General features: G+C 41.2%; 1 protein-coding gene across 3 annotated transcripts in view; it reads left to right on the top strand.

Annotated features, from left to right (window-relative positions):
* The window catches only part of FBP1 (fructose-bisphosphatase 1), a 53,668-nt gene extending 49,947 nt beyond the window's left edge, over nt 1-3,721 (top strand). For all 3 annotated transcript variants that reach the window (XM_077148675.1, XM_077148674.1, XM_077148673.1), the window contains 3 exons: nt 435-572; nt 1,794-1,913; nt 3,403-3,721. In XM_077148675.1, coding sequence (XP_077004790.1) covers nt 435-572; nt 1,794-1,913; nt 3,403-3,594 — 450 coding nt within the window. In that variant the 3' untranslated portion in view covers nt 3,595-3,721. The remainder of the gene's footprint in view (nt 1-434; nt 573-1,793; nt 1,914-3,402) is intronic.
* Nucleotides 3,722-17,866: the final 14,145 nt, after the last annotated feature.

The raw sequence follows: 17,866 nt of genomic DNA, 5'->3' as shown, positions 1-17,866 counted from the left end.
TTCAGTCCACATGATGTCTTTGAGATTCCTCCATGTCCTAGCATGTGTCATAACTTCATTCCTTTTTAGTGACTGAATAATATTCCATTGCATGGGGTGGTGCAACGGTGGCTCAGTGGCAAGAATTCTCGCCTGACAAACTGGAGGCACAGGTTCTATTTCCAGAGCCTGCCCATGCCCCCCCCAAACACAGACACATATATATTCCATTGTATGTATATAGTACATTTTGTTTATCCATTCATCTGCTGATGGATACTTGCTGCTGTGAATAATGCGGCCATGAACATTGCATACAAATATCTGTTCAAATCTTTGTTTTCAATTCTCCACATACACACCACAGCCCACTCCCCATCTTATGCCTAAATGAAGCTCCCTGCCAGGTCTGGAGGAAACTGCTCATCATCTACCATTCCTTCCTTGTTTCAAAGGCCATCGGAGAGTTCATTTTGGTGGACAAGGACGTGAAGATCAAAAAGAAAGGAAACATCTACAGTCTGAATGAGGGCTACGCCAGAGACTTTGACCCTGCCGTCACTGAGTATATCCAGAGAAAGAAGTTTCCCTCTGTAAGTTAGGGGTGGAGGTGGAGGCTTCTCTCAGACTGGTGGTGGTTCAGTGTCCAGGCACCTGGCTGCTCCCGGGGTGGGAGGGCAGATGTCCCCTGAGAGCATCAAGAAAGGCCTCAGAGCACCTTTGGGATTCGTAAGTTATGTAGAAATTGGTGGATTCATGATTTGCCCTGGAGACGATGGGAGGCAAGAATAGAAGTGAATGGGATTTCACATCTGCCCTGACTCCAGGGTTAAGAGCTCAGCTAGGAACCAGGAACTAGAATTCCTACTCAGAGAGGTCAAAATCAGAGTGTCCTTTAACCCCTTTCTATGGGCAGAAGAAAATCAAGATAATAAAGTCAACCAGATGAATGAGTTTATGACAATAAGACATGTTCACTTCTGTGGTCCATGGTCCCAGATGGTACGAAATGTGGTTCTCACCCTCCTAGCCCATCCCCCCCCGATGAATTTCCACCTGTCTTCCAACATGTGTCTCACATGTCCATCCTACTCTTCTCCCTAAAGAGCTTATAAGAGACAGCTTGTAGAACTGGTTCAAAGTAGGAATATCTGATTTTGACAGATGCTTGCTTAAATGCCATTGGCAGCTGCTGATTTCCTGAGGGTGAAGCCCAATTGTTAGCAAGACATTCAGGTCCTTCAGAGCTGACCCCTGGCTATCACTCCTGCTTTGCTGTCTCTCCTTTCACCACGACCTGGATCCCCCAGCTCCCCCTCCACCCGCAGACTCCAGTTCCTTCAGGCTCCTGCACCAGTATAGGGAGTATTTGCCTCTCAGCATGGCCAGTATAGGGAGTATTTGCCTCTCAGCATGGCTCAGCCTTGACCTGTGCTGTTCCTTCTGCTGTGAAATGCACACTCCATCCCTGCCCAGCTTTTAGCACTGCAAAATCCTTCTTGACCTTGAAGCTTCTGCTAAATGATACCATTTTTGTGGTACCTGTCCCAAACCCTAATCAGAGTCAACCACATGCTCCTTGGGACATCCAAGCATAATTTGACCTCATCACAAGATGCGTTAGAGCCTGTTGACCCTCTTCTGCTTCTTGGGAGCAGGATTTTCATCATATTATTTAAGTCCAGCCCCAAACTCACAACTTTGTGTGCACTTGATGAATGAATGTTGACTCAAATAAGCAGGAGGTACACAAAGAGAACTTCCTTTTCTGTATTTTCTGCAACACTATTTTTTTTTGTGCTGTAACCTTGCAGGATAATTCATCCCCCTATGGGTCCCGGTACGTGGGCTCCATGGTGGCCGATGTTCACCGCACGCTGGTGTATGGAGGGATTTTCATGTACCCAGCCAACAAGAAGAGCCCCAAAGGAAAGGTAAACACGCCCCCCTGAAAATGGATCAAAAAGCAGTGGATTTAATTTTCGGCTTGGGCAATTTGACTTAGGAAAAAAAAAAAAAAGTTTGCGATAGCTGTTCTGCTTTCCAGTAGGTTGCTAAGGATGTCTCTAGATTAAAGGTTGTGCTGGTGAGATGCAGGAGGTCTCAACTCCCTTCCATTATCCATGGCAAAAGATAACTAATGATGTGATTGTTAGGAAGGGACTCAAAGTGCTTAGGCTTCCAGTGGGGGCGTGGCTTGGCTTGGGTGAAATGAATTCCATTCATAAAGTGAGTCAGTCTCATTACCAAGACAACAAATACATATTCCAAATAGAGGTTTTCTTTGATGGCTTTCAAAATAGGTAAAAAGGAAATAACTAATGAGCCAACATTTGCTGCTTGGAAATGATACCTTTATAGGGAAGGAAAGACTCTGTGGGAAACCTAAGGCTTCCAGCAAAGCTTTGACCGCTGCCCGTACTGGTCCGATGTCCATGCTGTTCCTAGCAAGCCATGGCGAAGAGGTCCCCTGTTTTTCTTCTACACAGATAGAAGTGCTTCGTTCCAAAGAATCACTCTCTTTCTCTTTCCAATGGAAATATTGTCTTCTTTTTAAAATGTGAGAGAAGAAATACGAACAACAGATCCCTTTAAGATAATTAGAGATCTTGATATTTCAGACATGTCCAAGTCTCTTCATAGCATGAGCTGTTCAGTTCACTGAAAGAATGTTTACGTACTAAAAATATCACTCTTTCCAGAGCTACCTCGGGCATCCCAACCTATATAATTAGCCTTTTCTCTAAAGCCTAAAAAAAAAAAAGTTTTTCCTTGGCCCAAATATCGGGGTCCCTCCTCTTTCAATTTTGCAAATCTGGCCAACACACCTGTCTAGAAATAGAGTCAGGAAACACCTGCAAAGAAAGAGCTGTCTGCTCAGTAGGCAGACTGCATGAAAAAGCATGCGATAAAAAAGTTTATAAAAGTAAATTCCATGATGTGTAACATACTAAAACCCACCCCCAAGCCTTAGGAGAATTGTAAAATGAATACAGACAGAGTTGCAAACAATATTATAGTGTTTGGAGGAGTCTGTCTGCTTTCCAGATGCCTGAAGCCAGACACTACCATGGATTTTTTTTTTTAATGTTTCTAGAATAGGCAAAGCTCCATCCAAAACATATACAGAATCACTCATGAAGTCCAGTTTCCATGCTGTAAAGAGAAGGGAACCATCAGTTCTGCCAAAATGCCATTCAGCCCCTGAATTCAGGGGTCTGTCTCACATTTGCATCAGATGTGCTGGCTCTGGCCTAATGAGTATTAAATTAACCAATTGGTCTTAAATGCAACCTTGAAGGGAACTTTGGGGTCGCCGAGAAGTAGAGCTGATGGAGCCCCCCACCAGCTCTGCCTCCTCTCTGGGTCATACCTTCTATACCTTCTGATGTGAGGAGATTGCTCTTGGGTTTTGCTTTCCAGCTCAGACTTCTGTACGAGTGCAACCCCATGGCCTACATCATGGAGAAGGCTGGGGGCTTGGCTACCACCGGGAAGGAAGCCATATTGGACATCATTCCCACTGATATCCACCAGAGGGCACCAATCATATTGGGCTCCCCTGACGATGTGAAGGAGTTCCTGGAAATATATCAGAAGCATGCTGCCAAATGAAGGGCTGGCCTTGCCCATGCCGAAAAGAATTGCCTTCTATCTGGACCAAAGCTAATACTGCACTACCCATTCTGACTCTGGGTTCCCAGCAGCAGAAATAAAAAGCATGGCTATTTTTGCTAACAAACACTGTGTAATGCCTTTTATATACATTTTGATGGGGTAGGGGAGAAATAAATATGTTCTTTCTTTAAGAAAAAAGCAAGTCTTCATTGCCTGTGTCAAATAATAATAATAGCTAATGCCTTTGACATTAGATAACTCATTTAATCTTCATGGCAACCTTATGAGTTAGGTACTACTATTAACCCATTTTATAAATGAGGAAATGGAAGAGAGGTGAAATAGATTCCTGATAAGTAATCCACCCAATAAGTGGTGAAGCTGCGATATGAACCCAGGCAGTCTGTCAGCTCACATCTGAGGTCCTTCTCTTTTCCTGTGTGTTCATTGTAGGTCTGTTTGTGCAGAATTAACCTTTACAAGTTTATTTATGTCCTAGAAATGGGAGAGTTCTTATAGGTGAATGGTAGTACCTGGGTACGGCCTCTTGGGTTCCCATGTATGGGTCTGTTCTAGTTTGCTAGCTGCCGGAATGCAATATACCAGAAATGGAATGGCTTTTAAAAGGGGGAATTTAATGAGTTGCTAGTTTACAGTTCTAAGGCTGAGAAAATGTCCCAATCAAAACAACTCTATAGAAATGTCCAATTTAAGGCATCCAGGGAAAGATACCTTGGTTCAAGAAGGCCAACGAAGTTCAGGGCTTCTCTCTCAGCTGGAAGGGCACGTGGCGAATACGGCGTCATCTGCTAGCTTTCTCTCCTGGCTTCCGGTTTCATGAAGCTCCATGGGAGGCGTTTTCCTTCTTCATCTCCAAAGGTCACTGGCTGGTGGACTATCTGCTTCATGGTGCTGCAGCATTCTATGCTCTCTCTGAATCTCTCTCTCCAAAATGTTTCCTCTTTCATAGAACTTCAGAAACTAATCAAGACCCACTCAAATGGGTGGAGACATGTCATCCCCTAATCCAGTTTAACAACCACTCTTGACTAAATCACATCATCCAGGGAGATAATCTCATTACAGTTTCAAACATACAGTATTGAATAGAGATTATTCTACCTTTATGAAATGGGATTTATATTAAAACATGGCTTTTCTTAGGGGGCATGCTTCCTTTCAAACCAGCACAGGGTCTAACTACCTGTGTCACACATGAAAGTTTTCGTTATTTTCTATAAAAACATAACACCCCATTGAACATATCACTGAAAGCCTAATTACCATGGTAATTAGGTACTATGGGAAAGAAGGTTAATTACCATCAGGAAAAGGATTCATCCTAAGAACAAGATTTAAGGGAATACAATTGGTTGCGAGCAAGCATGTTTTTCAATAAGTTCTCTCAATAAACAGTGTCCCCCTTAGCTAACCCTGGTTCTTTCTGGACCAGGATTCTAAGACGGTAGTAAGCTACATGAGGTGCTAAGAAACACCTGCAGCCTTTCTTGAGCTCTAGATTTTTTTAAACTATATTTTCTCACTTGTGAACTTCGAACAGATGTCTGTGTAGATCCTGATTGCTTCCCTCCAAACTCTCCCCATTAATTCCATATTTTTCTAACAGGAAACTTAATTCATTTGACCTTACGCATTGAATCTGCATTTGTCCATCCACTGGATCAAAAGCCAACGTTTCCCGCTCCCCAGCTATGGCTGACCCTCTCAGGAAGGTCCCACAACTCACAAAGCACCTTTGGATTTTTCATCTTGTAATTCAGTTGGCTTTTTGGGTCTCAAAACACCAAGGCAGATACAGGGATCTGATAGTGCTGCGGAAAGCTCTAAGGGAAATGGTTTAGCATCTCCTATCTGCCATGATGAAACCAAGCACAATAACAAAAGGTCCTTTCTTTTGCTTTTGATTGTATGTGCTAGATGGTGTCTCTTGATTGAGCTAGAGGTTTCAACTGGGGGTTTTCAAAGGGTACTTGTTTGAATGTTATTGCAGAAGTATCCAGTCTTTCTTTCCCTGAGAAAGTACGACAGACACAGAGAAACGGCCTCAGAGGGATTCTCCTCTGCTGAGTCTTGGAATCTCAAAGTTGGATTTGACCTTGGCATTCTGAGAGGTGAGGGTGAAGGTCCTGTGCTTGCTGAGGGCGTCACAAATGATCAGGCAGGAGCTCAGTTCCGCTGGACCTCAGGCTCCCCAATGTCACACTCTCTAAAACGGAATCCTTCCTACTCCTGATCAAACATCAAGTTCCCTTTACGTGAGAAAACACATTCCTCCCTCCCCCCAACCACTAAATATTTGACTTCTACGGATTTTCTGTTGAGTTTCTCGTAACAGTATTAACAGGATTTAAGAGGGCTCCCCTTTTTCCACCTACAGATCTCATTTTTGTTCTTGGAGGTCCCATAGCCGTTCTCTCCCCTCTAAATGAAAACCACACTGAAGAGGTGGTGGTACAAGGGCAGTTCAGTGGTAGATTCTCACCTGCCACGCCGGAGACCTGGGTTCGATTCCCCAGGCCCATGCACTTCCCCCAGAAACAAAACCAGCAAAACAAACAAACAAAAAATTCAACAAATGGTGATGCAATAACAGGATACTCACATGGAAAAAGAGTGAAATGGGACCCCCACCACACAGCATACAAAATAATAATAATAATGATATTGGTCTTAAGCCTAAATTCTAAATGTTTTTAAATTAGTGCAGGAGTTTCTCCACAATGATGCCCTTGGCTGCTGTGAGTCCTTGCCAAAAGCTGAGAAAGATTTCTACAGGATTCCAGTTTAACTAGAAAGACCTTTCTGCACCGACTTTGCCTATAGGATGGGTTTAGACCTGGCTTATGCCATTGGGCATTTGAGAGAACAGCCAATGACCAGAATGGGGGGTTGGGAGGGAGGTGGGTGGAAGTTCCTTTGAGCATCATTGATTTTCAAAGTCTCCCAAGTGGCTCTGGCCTGGTCCCTAAGTCCAAAATTGGGAATAATATAAGATAAGCAGGTTGGGTAGCTGTACCCCTAAAGACATGTCCACGTCTAATACCTCAAATCTGTGAACATGACCTCTGTTCTAGTTTGCTAGCTGCTGGAATGCAATATACCAGAAACAGAATGGCTTTTAAAGAGGGGAATTTAATAAACTGCTAGTTCTAAGTTCTAAATCTACAGTTCTAAGGCTGAGAAAATGTCCCAATTGAAACAATCTATAGAAATGTCCAATCAAAGGCATCCAGGGAAAGACACCTTGGTTCAAGAAGGCCAATGAAGTTCACTGTTTCTTTCTCAAGTGGAAGGGCACATGGTGAACACAGTCAGAGTTTCTCTCTCAGCTGGAAGGGTACACAGCGAATACGGCATCATCTGCTAGCTTTCTCTCCTGGCTTCTGGTTTCATTAAGCTCCCCGGGAGGCGTTTTCCTTCTTCATCTCCAAAGGTCACTGGCTCGTGGACTCCCTGCTTTGTGGTGCTACTCTCTCTGAATCTCTTTCATTCTCCAAAACTTTTCCTCTTTTATAGGACTCCAGTAAACCAATCAAGACCCACCCAAATGGGTGGAGACATGTCATCACCTAATCTAGCTTAACAACCACTCTCGACTAAATCACATCATCCAGGGAGATGATCCTATTACAGTTTCAAACATACAGTATTGAATGAGGATTATTCTACCTTTGTGAAATGGGATTTTGATTAAAACATGGCTTTTCTAGGGGCATACATCCTTTCAAACCAGCACCTTATTTCAAAAAAGGGTCTTTGCAAATGTAATTTAGTTAAGGATCTTAAGATGACGTCATCTTGAATTACCCAACAGGGCCCTAAATCCAATGACAGGTGTCTTTATAAGAGACACACAGAGGAGAAGGCAGCGTGACAATGGAGAGACTAGGAATGCCAATGCTACCTGAAGCTGGAAGAGGCAAGGAAGGCTTCTCCTGAAGCAGCCCTAGGAAACAAACACATTGTCCTTCCTGAAGTGGTGCTTCTGCATGTATTCTCTCTAATCAAATATTCCAAGGGCTATAAGCCAGGATCCCTTGTGCAACGGAGCCAGAGAATAATATTTCTTCCTTCGCTATGACCATCCCCAGCCAAATGGTACGAGGCACATACGGGAGGTTGACAACACGATTCTGGGAATTTGAAAGATTAAGCTCGGTCCTTGCTATCAGAGGCATCTTTGGGGTTTCCTGAAATGCCGAGGTTCTGGACTCACGTTGGGTGGGGGTGCTCCCTGTAACATTACAAGCTGAGGTGGGGCCACGTGGAGGGGGACGTGAGCATGGCACTCCCTCCTGTAAGCTGCAGAGAAGGCAACAGTGACTGACTTTGAAGTTAAGTCCCAACACCTGAGATCAAGTCCAGCTTCTACCACTGACCAGTTGTTTGAGCATGGTCGAGGCCAGCTAAATGCTCACCAAAACAGTTTTCTCTTCCTGTACTCGGGAAAATGACATTTCCTAGGCTTCCTTGCATTTAAGCAAGGGCCATGTGCCTGGGTTTTGGCCCAATGGGGTGTGGGTAGAACGATGTGTACTACTTTCAGGTTAGTCACCCAACACACAACCTTCCGTGCGCTCTCCTCCCTTCAGTGTCAACCTCTGAAGTTACGCATTTTAAATGGCACCGTCACAACCTGGTAGGAGCCTGGATGCCCAAGTCACTGCCCTCTCTGCATCAATCAGACTGTGATGTGAAAGAGAAACAAAACTTTGTTGTACTAATCGACTGGGATTTGGGCCTATTTGTTACTGCAGCATAACCTAGGCCATCCAAAGACTGAGCTTCAGCAAGTTTCCTAACCTCTCATTTGCCTCAATTTGCAAAATGGTCATTGTAATGCTTAAAGCTTACCTGTTAGTGTCAAGGCATGTTGATTGTAAGTAATAGAAATCCACTCTTTCCGGCTCCATCAGAAAAGGAATTTGTGAGAAAGCTTCAGTAGGGTCTCATGAAACCCAGCGCCCATGGCAGAGGAGAGTTACCCAGCCCTGAGGATGCACGCCTCCTAGGGTCCAGCCTCCTCATCCAATTCACGAGTGTCTTTGTGTCTCAAATTAAGTCCCAGGAGTTGGCTCAGCTTGCATTGAGTGTCATCTTGGTCTCATCAGCTGCAGCCAGGGTCAGGATCCCAAATGTGAAGACAAATGTGGCTTGGGCTCTTCCTCTTGTGGGCAGTACGGACAGATCTCTAAGATGGGGACCACGCATGGGCAAACGCAGGATGTTCAGGTCCCATGAGCAAGCACATGTCAGAACTACTCGAGAGGATGCATATGTAGCATTTTAGCAGAGTTGTGCCAACAAAGAAGTCCCTTGGTTCATACTCCCAAATCACACTTCAGATAATTATGTTTTTTGTAATTTATTGTATGTAGTAAATCTGTGAGTTGCTCCAGAACTGCCTGTGAACTTTTCTAAAATTTAATTGTAGTAACATATATAACATAAGATTTGCCATTTCTTAAAGGCACAATCCAGTGGCATCAATCACTTTACAGGAAGTTGCTACCATCACCATCCACCCATTACCAAAAAGTTTTTATCACCCCAAAAAGAAACTCTGGCCCCTTAAGCAAGAACACCTCACCGCCCTCCCCTACCCCCTGGGGACCTCTAATCTATTTTCTGTCTCTATAAATTTGCTTATTCAAGATGTTTCATATGAATGAGGTCATATAATATTTGTTCTTTTGTTGATCCAGCTTATTTCAGTCAACACGATGTCTTCAAAGTTCGGCCATGTCACAGCATGTATCAGAACTTCATTCCTATTTTTGGCTGGATAATAGCCCATCGCATGGATATACATTTTATTCATCCATTCATCTGTTGATGGGCACCTGGTTTGCTTCCACCTTTTGGCAATTGTGCGCAGTGGTGCTATGGACATTAGTGCACAAGTGTCTGCTGGTGTCCCTACTTTCCATTTAGATCCTAGTCTTCGGGTGGAGGCCCTGACTTGTGAGCAAGAACACCTTCACTGCTTGGTGGGGCTGATGGTCCTAATCTACTGAGACGTGGGTCTCTGACCATCTTTCACTGGGCACAGCAAAGCCGTAAATAGCTTTGTGGTCACCACAGTATCAGTGGCACTGAAATAAATGTGACGCCGACGTTCTCCCGCTGCCTCTGGGCGTAACCGCAGCTGCTCCATAAGTTACCGCCCTGCCGTGAGTCCTGCAAGAGCTTTGGCATTTGCTGAAAGGTCACCAGCTGCCATTTCAGACCATGAGGGTAACTCGAACTTCTGACTTTTAAACGTAGCTGCAGTGGGGTGTGAGGGCTGCATCCGATGTCAGCCAGGGCAGATGGGGGCAGGAAGAGCAGACCGTCCTTAGCGTCTTTATGGGAAAGCAGATGACCGCTTATAAATGACACAAGCCAGCCCTTCTCCCTCTAGCGTCCCCCATCACCCAGTCTTTTGCTCGTTCTTAGCATCCAACAGCTTGTTGGACACCAGAGCTTCTCCGATCTTTGCTGAAGCAGTGTTTTGTGTTTTCTTTCTTTCTTTTTTTTTTTTCTTTGCTTTTTTGGTTTCCTTTTCATCTGTGTGAAGAAAATACTTTTGTAAAACAACATACTAAAGGAGAATTACAGGCAAAGCAGAATAAAAGAACAAATACAAGATACAAGCCCAGTCGCTTATAGTTAGATTGTAAGTTCATTTCAATTTGATTTACATGTCATTGTTAAATTTCAATTACCCACTGAACTGTATATTTGAAAGCGGTTAAAATGGGAAATTTTGTTTGTTTGGTTTTGTTTTTGTTTTTTTTGTTTTTTTGTTTTTGTTTTTGCATGGGCAGGCACCAGGAAACGAATCCAGGTTTCCGGCATGGCAGGCGAGAAATCTGCCTGCTGAGCCACCATGGCCCGCCCTTTCTGTGTGTTTTTAAAAAGATATTTTTATTGAGAAATCTTCACACACATACAGTCCCTCCAAATATATAATCAGTGTCTCACAATATCATCACAGAGTGGTGTACTCATCACCATAATCATTTTTAGAACATTTGCATCTCACCAGAAAAAGAAACAAAAAGAAAAAAGAAAAAACTCATATATCACATACTCCTCACCCTTCCCTCTCGTTGACCACTAGCATTTCAATCTACCCAACTTTTACTCTTTATCCCCCAATTATTTATGTATTTTTAATCCTTATTTTCTTACTCATCTGTCCATATCTGATAAAAGCAGTATCAGACACAAGGTTTCACAATCACAGTCACACTGTAAAAGCTTTATCATTATACAATCATATTCAGGAATCAAGGCTACTGGAACACAGCCTAACAGTTTTAGGTACATCCCTCCGCCACTCCAATACCCCATAAACTAAAAAGGGATATCTATATTATGCATAAGAATAACCTTCAGGATAACCTCTTGACTGTTTGAAGTCTCTCAGACACTGAAATTTTATTTTGCTTCATTTCTCTCTTTCCCCTTTTAGTCAAGAAGGCTTTCTCAATTCCACGATGCTGGGTTCCCCAGAGTTCTGTCCCACATTGCCAGAGAGTTTTACACCCCTGGGAGTCATGTCCCACGTAGCGGTGAGGGCAGTGAGTTCACCTGCTGGGTTGGCTTTGAGAGAAAGGGTACATCTGAGGAACAAAAAGGGTTCTCTGTAGGTGGCTTTTAGGCATAATTATAAGTAAGCTTAGCTTCTCTTTTGCAAGGATAAGTTTCACAGGGGCTGTGGTAGTTAGGTTCAGATGTCAACTTGGCCAGGTGAAGGTGCCTAGTTCTATTGCTGTGAACATGAGCCAATGGCATGTGAAGCTTGTCTGTTGCTGATTACATCTGCAGTTGGCTAGGAGCCTTGCCTGCTGTGATGAAGGATGTTTGATTTAATTGGCTGGAAGCTTAAATGAGAGAGCTCAATGTAGCACAGCCCAAGCAGCTCAGCATACCTCATCTCAGCACTTGCAGCTCAGCCCAGGCCCTTGGAGATGCAGAAAGGAATCTCCCCAGGGAAAGTTGTTGGAATCCAGAAGCCTGGAAAAAAGGCCAGCAGAGATCACCCTGTGCCTTCCCATATAAGAAAGAACCTCAGTTGAAAGTTAGCTCCCTTTCCTCTGAAGAACTATACATTTTTTAACCAAATAAATCCCCTTTTATTAAAAGCCAATCCATTTCTGGTGTGTTGCATTCTGGCAGCTTTGGCAGACTAAAACAGGGGCGAACCCCAAGATCTGAGGGCTCGGCCCATTGAATTGGTTGTCCTCACTGCTTGCGAGAATGTCAGAAATTCCCCAGATGGGGAAGTTGAATATTTCCTCCTTTCTTCCCGGTCCCCCAAGGGGACTTTGCAAATACTTTTTTATTCTCTGCACAAATTATTCTGGGATAGATCAGGGCATCACACTAACCTGTACAAACCAACAAGATCTCATATCCTATTCAAGACTCCATGTACTTATGATGTTCAACTAAACTGACCATACAAGTTAAATTAGGTAATGTGCTACCCAAACTGTAAATTTTGCACCAAATAAACACCTCTCCCTTTAGTCTCACACAGTTGAAATTTTAAAATATGGTCCATATCATCTTTTACCCTGTATTCTGATTTACCTTAGTCCTATCCAGATCAGCTTCATTCCTATCTCTAGTCGAAGTCTGATCACTTTTTCAACTTTTTTAACAGTTGCTGTATGGGGTAATGCTGGCTTTCATAGTTTCAGAGCTCTAACTCTGAGTCTCAGGTGTCACTTAAATACCCGAAGTTTCTGGGAATCACCAGGTTATAAACAGACAGCTCAGTATCTCAGAATTTAGAAATAACAGTTACAACTCCTGAATATATGTGACCGCTGTTAGAGCTTATAATCTAGTACCCTTTACAATAGGCCCCAACCTGATAACCCATGCTCTTGACTTCAGTTCACTGAGTTTTTATATTATAGTTAATCCATATGATTGAGTCCATATGATTGAGGCATGATGATATTTGTCTTTTTGTTTCTGCCATCTCATTCGACATACTGACCTTAAGGTTTATTCACCCAGTTGCATGCCTCACAATTTCATTCTTTCTTGCAGCTGCTCAGTAGTCCGTTGTATGTATACACAATAGTCTCCCCTTCCATTCCTCAGGTGTTGTACCCTTAGGCCACCTCCATCTAAAATGGGAAATTTTGAATCGCATATTTATGTATAACTACAATATAAAGGTTTTTTGTTTTTTTTATTATACCATCTCATCTTTATTGTCTCTCTTTCCTTCTGATTTCATTTCTGCCCCCAGGCCTCCTCCCTCTATCATTCTCACATTCAGCTTCATTCAGTGTTCTAACATTATTGTATTATAGTTAGGTAGTATTGTTCTGTCCATTTCTGAATTTTTACAATCCGTCCTGTTGCACCATCTGTATCCCTTCAGCTCCAGTGACCCAATATCAACCCTATTTCTATCTCCTGATGGTCTCTGTTACCAACTGAAATTCTCCAAGTTCATTCACTAATGTCAGTTCATATCAGTGAGACCATACAGTATTTGTCCTTTGTTTCTGGCTAATCTCACTCAGCATACTGTCCTTAAGGTCCATCCATGCTGTTACATACTTCATAACTTTATTCTGTCTTACAGCTGCATAATATTCCATCGTATGTATATACCACAACTTGCTTAGCCACTCGTCTGTTGATGGACATTTTGGCTGTTTCCATCTCTTGGCAATTGTAAATAATGCTGCTATAAACCTTGGTATGCAAATGTCCGTTTGTGTTCTTGCCCTCATGTCCTCTGAGTAGATACCTAACAATGGTATTGCCAGGTCTTATGGCAATTCTATACTTAGCTTCCTGAGGAACTGCCACACTGCCTTCCACAGTGGTTGCACCATTTGACATTCCCACCAACAGTGCATAAGTGTGCCTCTTTCTCCACATCCTCTCCAGCACTTGTCGTTTTCTGTTTTATTGATAATGGCCATTCCGGTGGGTGTGAGATGATATCTCATTGTGTGTTTTTTATTTTATTTTATTTATTTATTTATTAAATTTTTAAAAATTTAACAGCAAATGAACAAAAACACTCTTAACATATGGTCATTCCGTTCTACATATATAATCAGTAATTCACAATATCATCATATAGTTACATATTCATCATCATGATCATTTCTTAGAACATTTCTATCAATTCAGAAAAAGAAATAAAAAGACAACAGAAAAAGAAACAAAACAAAAACAGAAAAAACAGAGATTATACATACCATACCCCTTACCCCTCCCTTTCATTGATCACTAGCATTTCAAATTAAATTTATTTTAACATTTGTTTCCCCTATTATTTATTTTTATTCCGTATGTTCTACTCGTCTGTTGACAAGGTAGATAAAAGGAGCATTGGACACAAGGTTTTCACAATCACACAGTCACATTGTGAAAGCTGTATCATTTATTCAATCATCATCATCTCATTGTGGTTTTGGTTTGCATTTCCCTAATAGCCAGGGAAGTTGAGCATCTTTTCATGTGCCTTTTGGCCATTTGTATTTCCCCTTTTGAGAAGTGTCTGTTCATGTCTTGCTCATTTTGTAATTGGGTTGTCTGTCCTTTTGTTGTTGAGTTGAACAATCTCTTTATATATTCTGGATACTAGATCTTTATCTGATATGTCATTTACAAATATTGTGTCCCATTGTGTAGGCTGTCTTTTTACTCTCTTGACAAAGATCTTTGATGCACGAAAGTGTTTAATTTTGAGGCGTTCCCATTTATTTATTTATTTCTTCAATGCTCGTGCTTTGGGTGTAAGATCTAGGAAACCACCTCCTATGTTAAGATTGATAAGATATTTCCCTGCATTTTGTTCTAAAAGTTTTATGGTTTTAGATCTAATGTTTAGGTCTTTGATCCATTTTGAGTTAATTTTTGTGAGATATGGGTCCTCTTTCATTCTTTTGTATATGGATATCCAGTTCTCTAGGCACCATTTATTGAAGAGGCCGTTCTGTCCCAGGTGAGTTGGCTTGACTGCCTTATCAAAGATCAATTGTGAAGCTGCATGTGAGGTATAGGTTTTTTGTTTTTGTTTTTTTTGGTTTTTTTTTCTTTCTATTATTGTTTTAATTCTTATTCTGTTGTCTTTTTATTTCTTTTTCTAAATCGATGCAAATGTACTAAGAAATGATGAATATGCAACTATGTGATGTTATTAAGAATTACTGATTGTACATGTAGATTGGAATGATTTCTAATTGTTTTGTTAATTCTTTTTTTAATTAATAAAAAAAAAAAAAGATCAATTGTGCATAGACGAAAGGGTCTATATCTGAACACTCTCTCTATTCAAGTCCATTGGTCAGTATACCTATCTTTATGCCAGTACCATGCTGTTTTGATCACTGTAGCATCATAATTTGCCTTAAAGTCAGGTAGCGTGAAACCCGCAACTTCATTTTTCTTTCTCAGGATGGGAAATTTTGAATCGCCTATTTAGGTAACCACAATATAAAGTTTTTTTAAAAAAGAAAATAAAAACTTTCAATTAAATCTCAATAAATATAATCAAAATAAGCATAATATCAGAAAGTTGCTGGAGAAATTCTCAGATACTCTCAATTTCTGTACTTACCTTGTTATGGTCTGGTAACAGTTTGTAGATTGTCCATGCCCCACTTTGTATTTTTGTTTTACAGGAAAGTTACATTTTTTTCCCTTTTAATGTAGTGGTCTATGAATTTTAACATATGTATAGATTCAAATAGCCATCCCTACAATCTGTATACAGAACAGTTCCATCATGAAAAAAACCACAACAGACCCTCGTCCTACCTCTTCCTTGTACCCTTACCCCTGGACACCCACTGAGCTGTTCTCTATGGCTATAATTTTGTCTTTTCAGAATATCACATAAATGGAATCATACAGTGTAAAGTATTTTGAGACTGGTTTCTTTCACTAAAAAAAAAAAAGATGGCTTTGAGATTCATGTAATGATATGCCCTCACATCAAAGAGCAAAAATACCCCAAATAATCAAAATGGCTACATACTGGAATATATTAGAATTCAGTAAGTCCCTGTTTTAATTCACTAAAGTTGGCGAAGTACAATATACCAGCAATGAACGGGCTTCTAACAATGGGAATTTATTAACTTACAAGTTACAGTTCTGAGGCTGTGAAAATATCCAAATCAAGGCATCAGCCGACAATACTTTTTCCCCAAAGAAAGCTTGCTGGCGATCTGGGGCTCCCCTGTCACATGATAGGGCACATGGCTGACATCTGCTGGACTTTTCTCCCTGGTTTCGTTGCTTTTAGCCTCTTGCTGCTTCTCTCTCAGCTTCTCCGGTGTTTCTCTGTATTTTGTGCTCTTATAAAAGGCTCAAGTAAGAGAACTAAGACCCACCCGGGACATGCCTCAAGTGAAATAACCTAATGAAAAGATTCCACCCGCAAGAAGTCCGCACCACGGGACTGGATTAGCCTTCAGAACGTGATCTTCTGGGTCCATCAAACCTCCAAACCATCACAGTCTTTGGGCACCGAAGTGGATGTGTTTGCAAGATATTTTGGGATGGAAGGCACTTTGGGTTGGCTGCCCGATACCAATGCCTGTAATCCATAACTGCACACAACAATACTTTGTTCCTTTTCATTGCCTTAGAGTGTTCTATTTCGTGGATATGCCTCAGTTGGTGTATCCATTCACCCACTGAAGGACATTTGGGTTGTTTTCAGTGACTGACAATTATAATTAGAACTGCTGTAAATATTCACGTATGGGTTTTTGTGTGAATATAAATTGTCATTTCTCTAGAGTAGATGTACCTTGGATTGACATTGCTTTATACCATCACACAGGAGGCCCTCTCTGAATCAGATGCCAATGTCAGACCAGAAAGGAAACTTAGAAACCAATCAACCAGCCCCCTCAGTTCATCTTGCAGTCATTCACTAGCCCAAAGGAGATGATATTGTCGTGCGACAGGAAATAGTTACAGATACATTATGGTTGATTGAATAATGTTTCCCAGAAAAAAAAACACGTCCTTAATCTCAATCCATTCCTGTGGGTGGGAACTCATAAATAGGACCTTTTGAAGATGTTATTTTTAGTGAAGGTATGGCCAACTGAAGCAGGATTGGTCTTAATCCTATTACTTGAGGGCTATATAGAGAAAGGAAGGAAGGATGGAGAGCAGGAAGTCATAAGAAACCCAAAGAGAAAGGAAATGACAACACTATGTGATGGGAAAGCCAAGGAACCCAAGGATTGGTGGCCAGCCAGAACCCACCAACCCTGACAGGAAGCAAACCTGCTAGCCTCTGACACGTGAGCCAATAAATCCCCATTGGGTAGTCTGTGTCATAGCAGCCTGGAAACTAAGACATACGTTAAAAAAAAAAAGAAAGGAAGCATAATAATAGCAAACATTTATTAAACATTCATACTATGTACCAGGCTTATATATGATCTTAGCACTTTTAAAAATATTTTCATTATAAACAATGAACAAACACTCTTGACATACAAATAGCTTTTTAAAAAAATATTTTTATTGAGATGCCTTCACACACATACAGTCCATCCATAGAATACAAGCAATGGCTCACAATATCATCGCATAGCTGTGTATTCATCACGATAATCATTTTTAGAAAATTTGCATCACTCCAGAAAAATAAAAGGAAAAACTCATACATACCATACCCTTTACCCTTCCTCTCATTGGCCATTGTATTTCAATTACCCAATTTGTTTTACCCCTTATCCCCCTCTATTAATTTTGTTTATCCTTATTTTTTTTACTCATCTGTCCATACCCTGGATAAAAGGAGCATCAGACACAAAGTTTCACAATCACACAGTCACACTGTAAAAGCTATACAGTTTTACAATTGTCTTCAAGAATCAAGGCTACTAGAACACAGTGCAACAGTTTCAGGTACTTCTGTCCAGTCACCCCAATACACCATAAACTAAAAAGGGATATCTGTATAATGCATAAGAGCAACTTCCAGGATAATCTATTTTTTTTTTTATTATAAAGAACGAACAAATGTACAAACACTCCTTTTTAAAAATTTTTATTGATAAAACAACATACCAGCACATACATTCTTTTTTAAATTTATTTATTTTTTATTTATGATACACAACCACATACAAATACAAACATTCTTACCATATGATCATTCCTTTCTTGTTATATAATCGACAGCTCACACTATCATCACATAGTTGCATATTCATCATCATGATCATTTTTTAGAACATCTCCATCA

Source organism: Tamandua tetradactyla, chromosome 2 (genome assembly GCF_023851605.1).
Source record: "Tamandua tetradactyla isolate mTamTet1 chromosome 2, mTamTet1.pri, whole genome shotgun sequence".
Taxonomy (NCBI): domain Eukaryota; kingdom Metazoa; phylum Chordata; class Mammalia; order Pilosa; family Myrmecophagidae; genus Tamandua; species Tamandua tetradactyla.
Note: the sequence above shows the minus strand (reverse complement) of the source record. Positions and strands in the feature narration are given on the sequence as shown.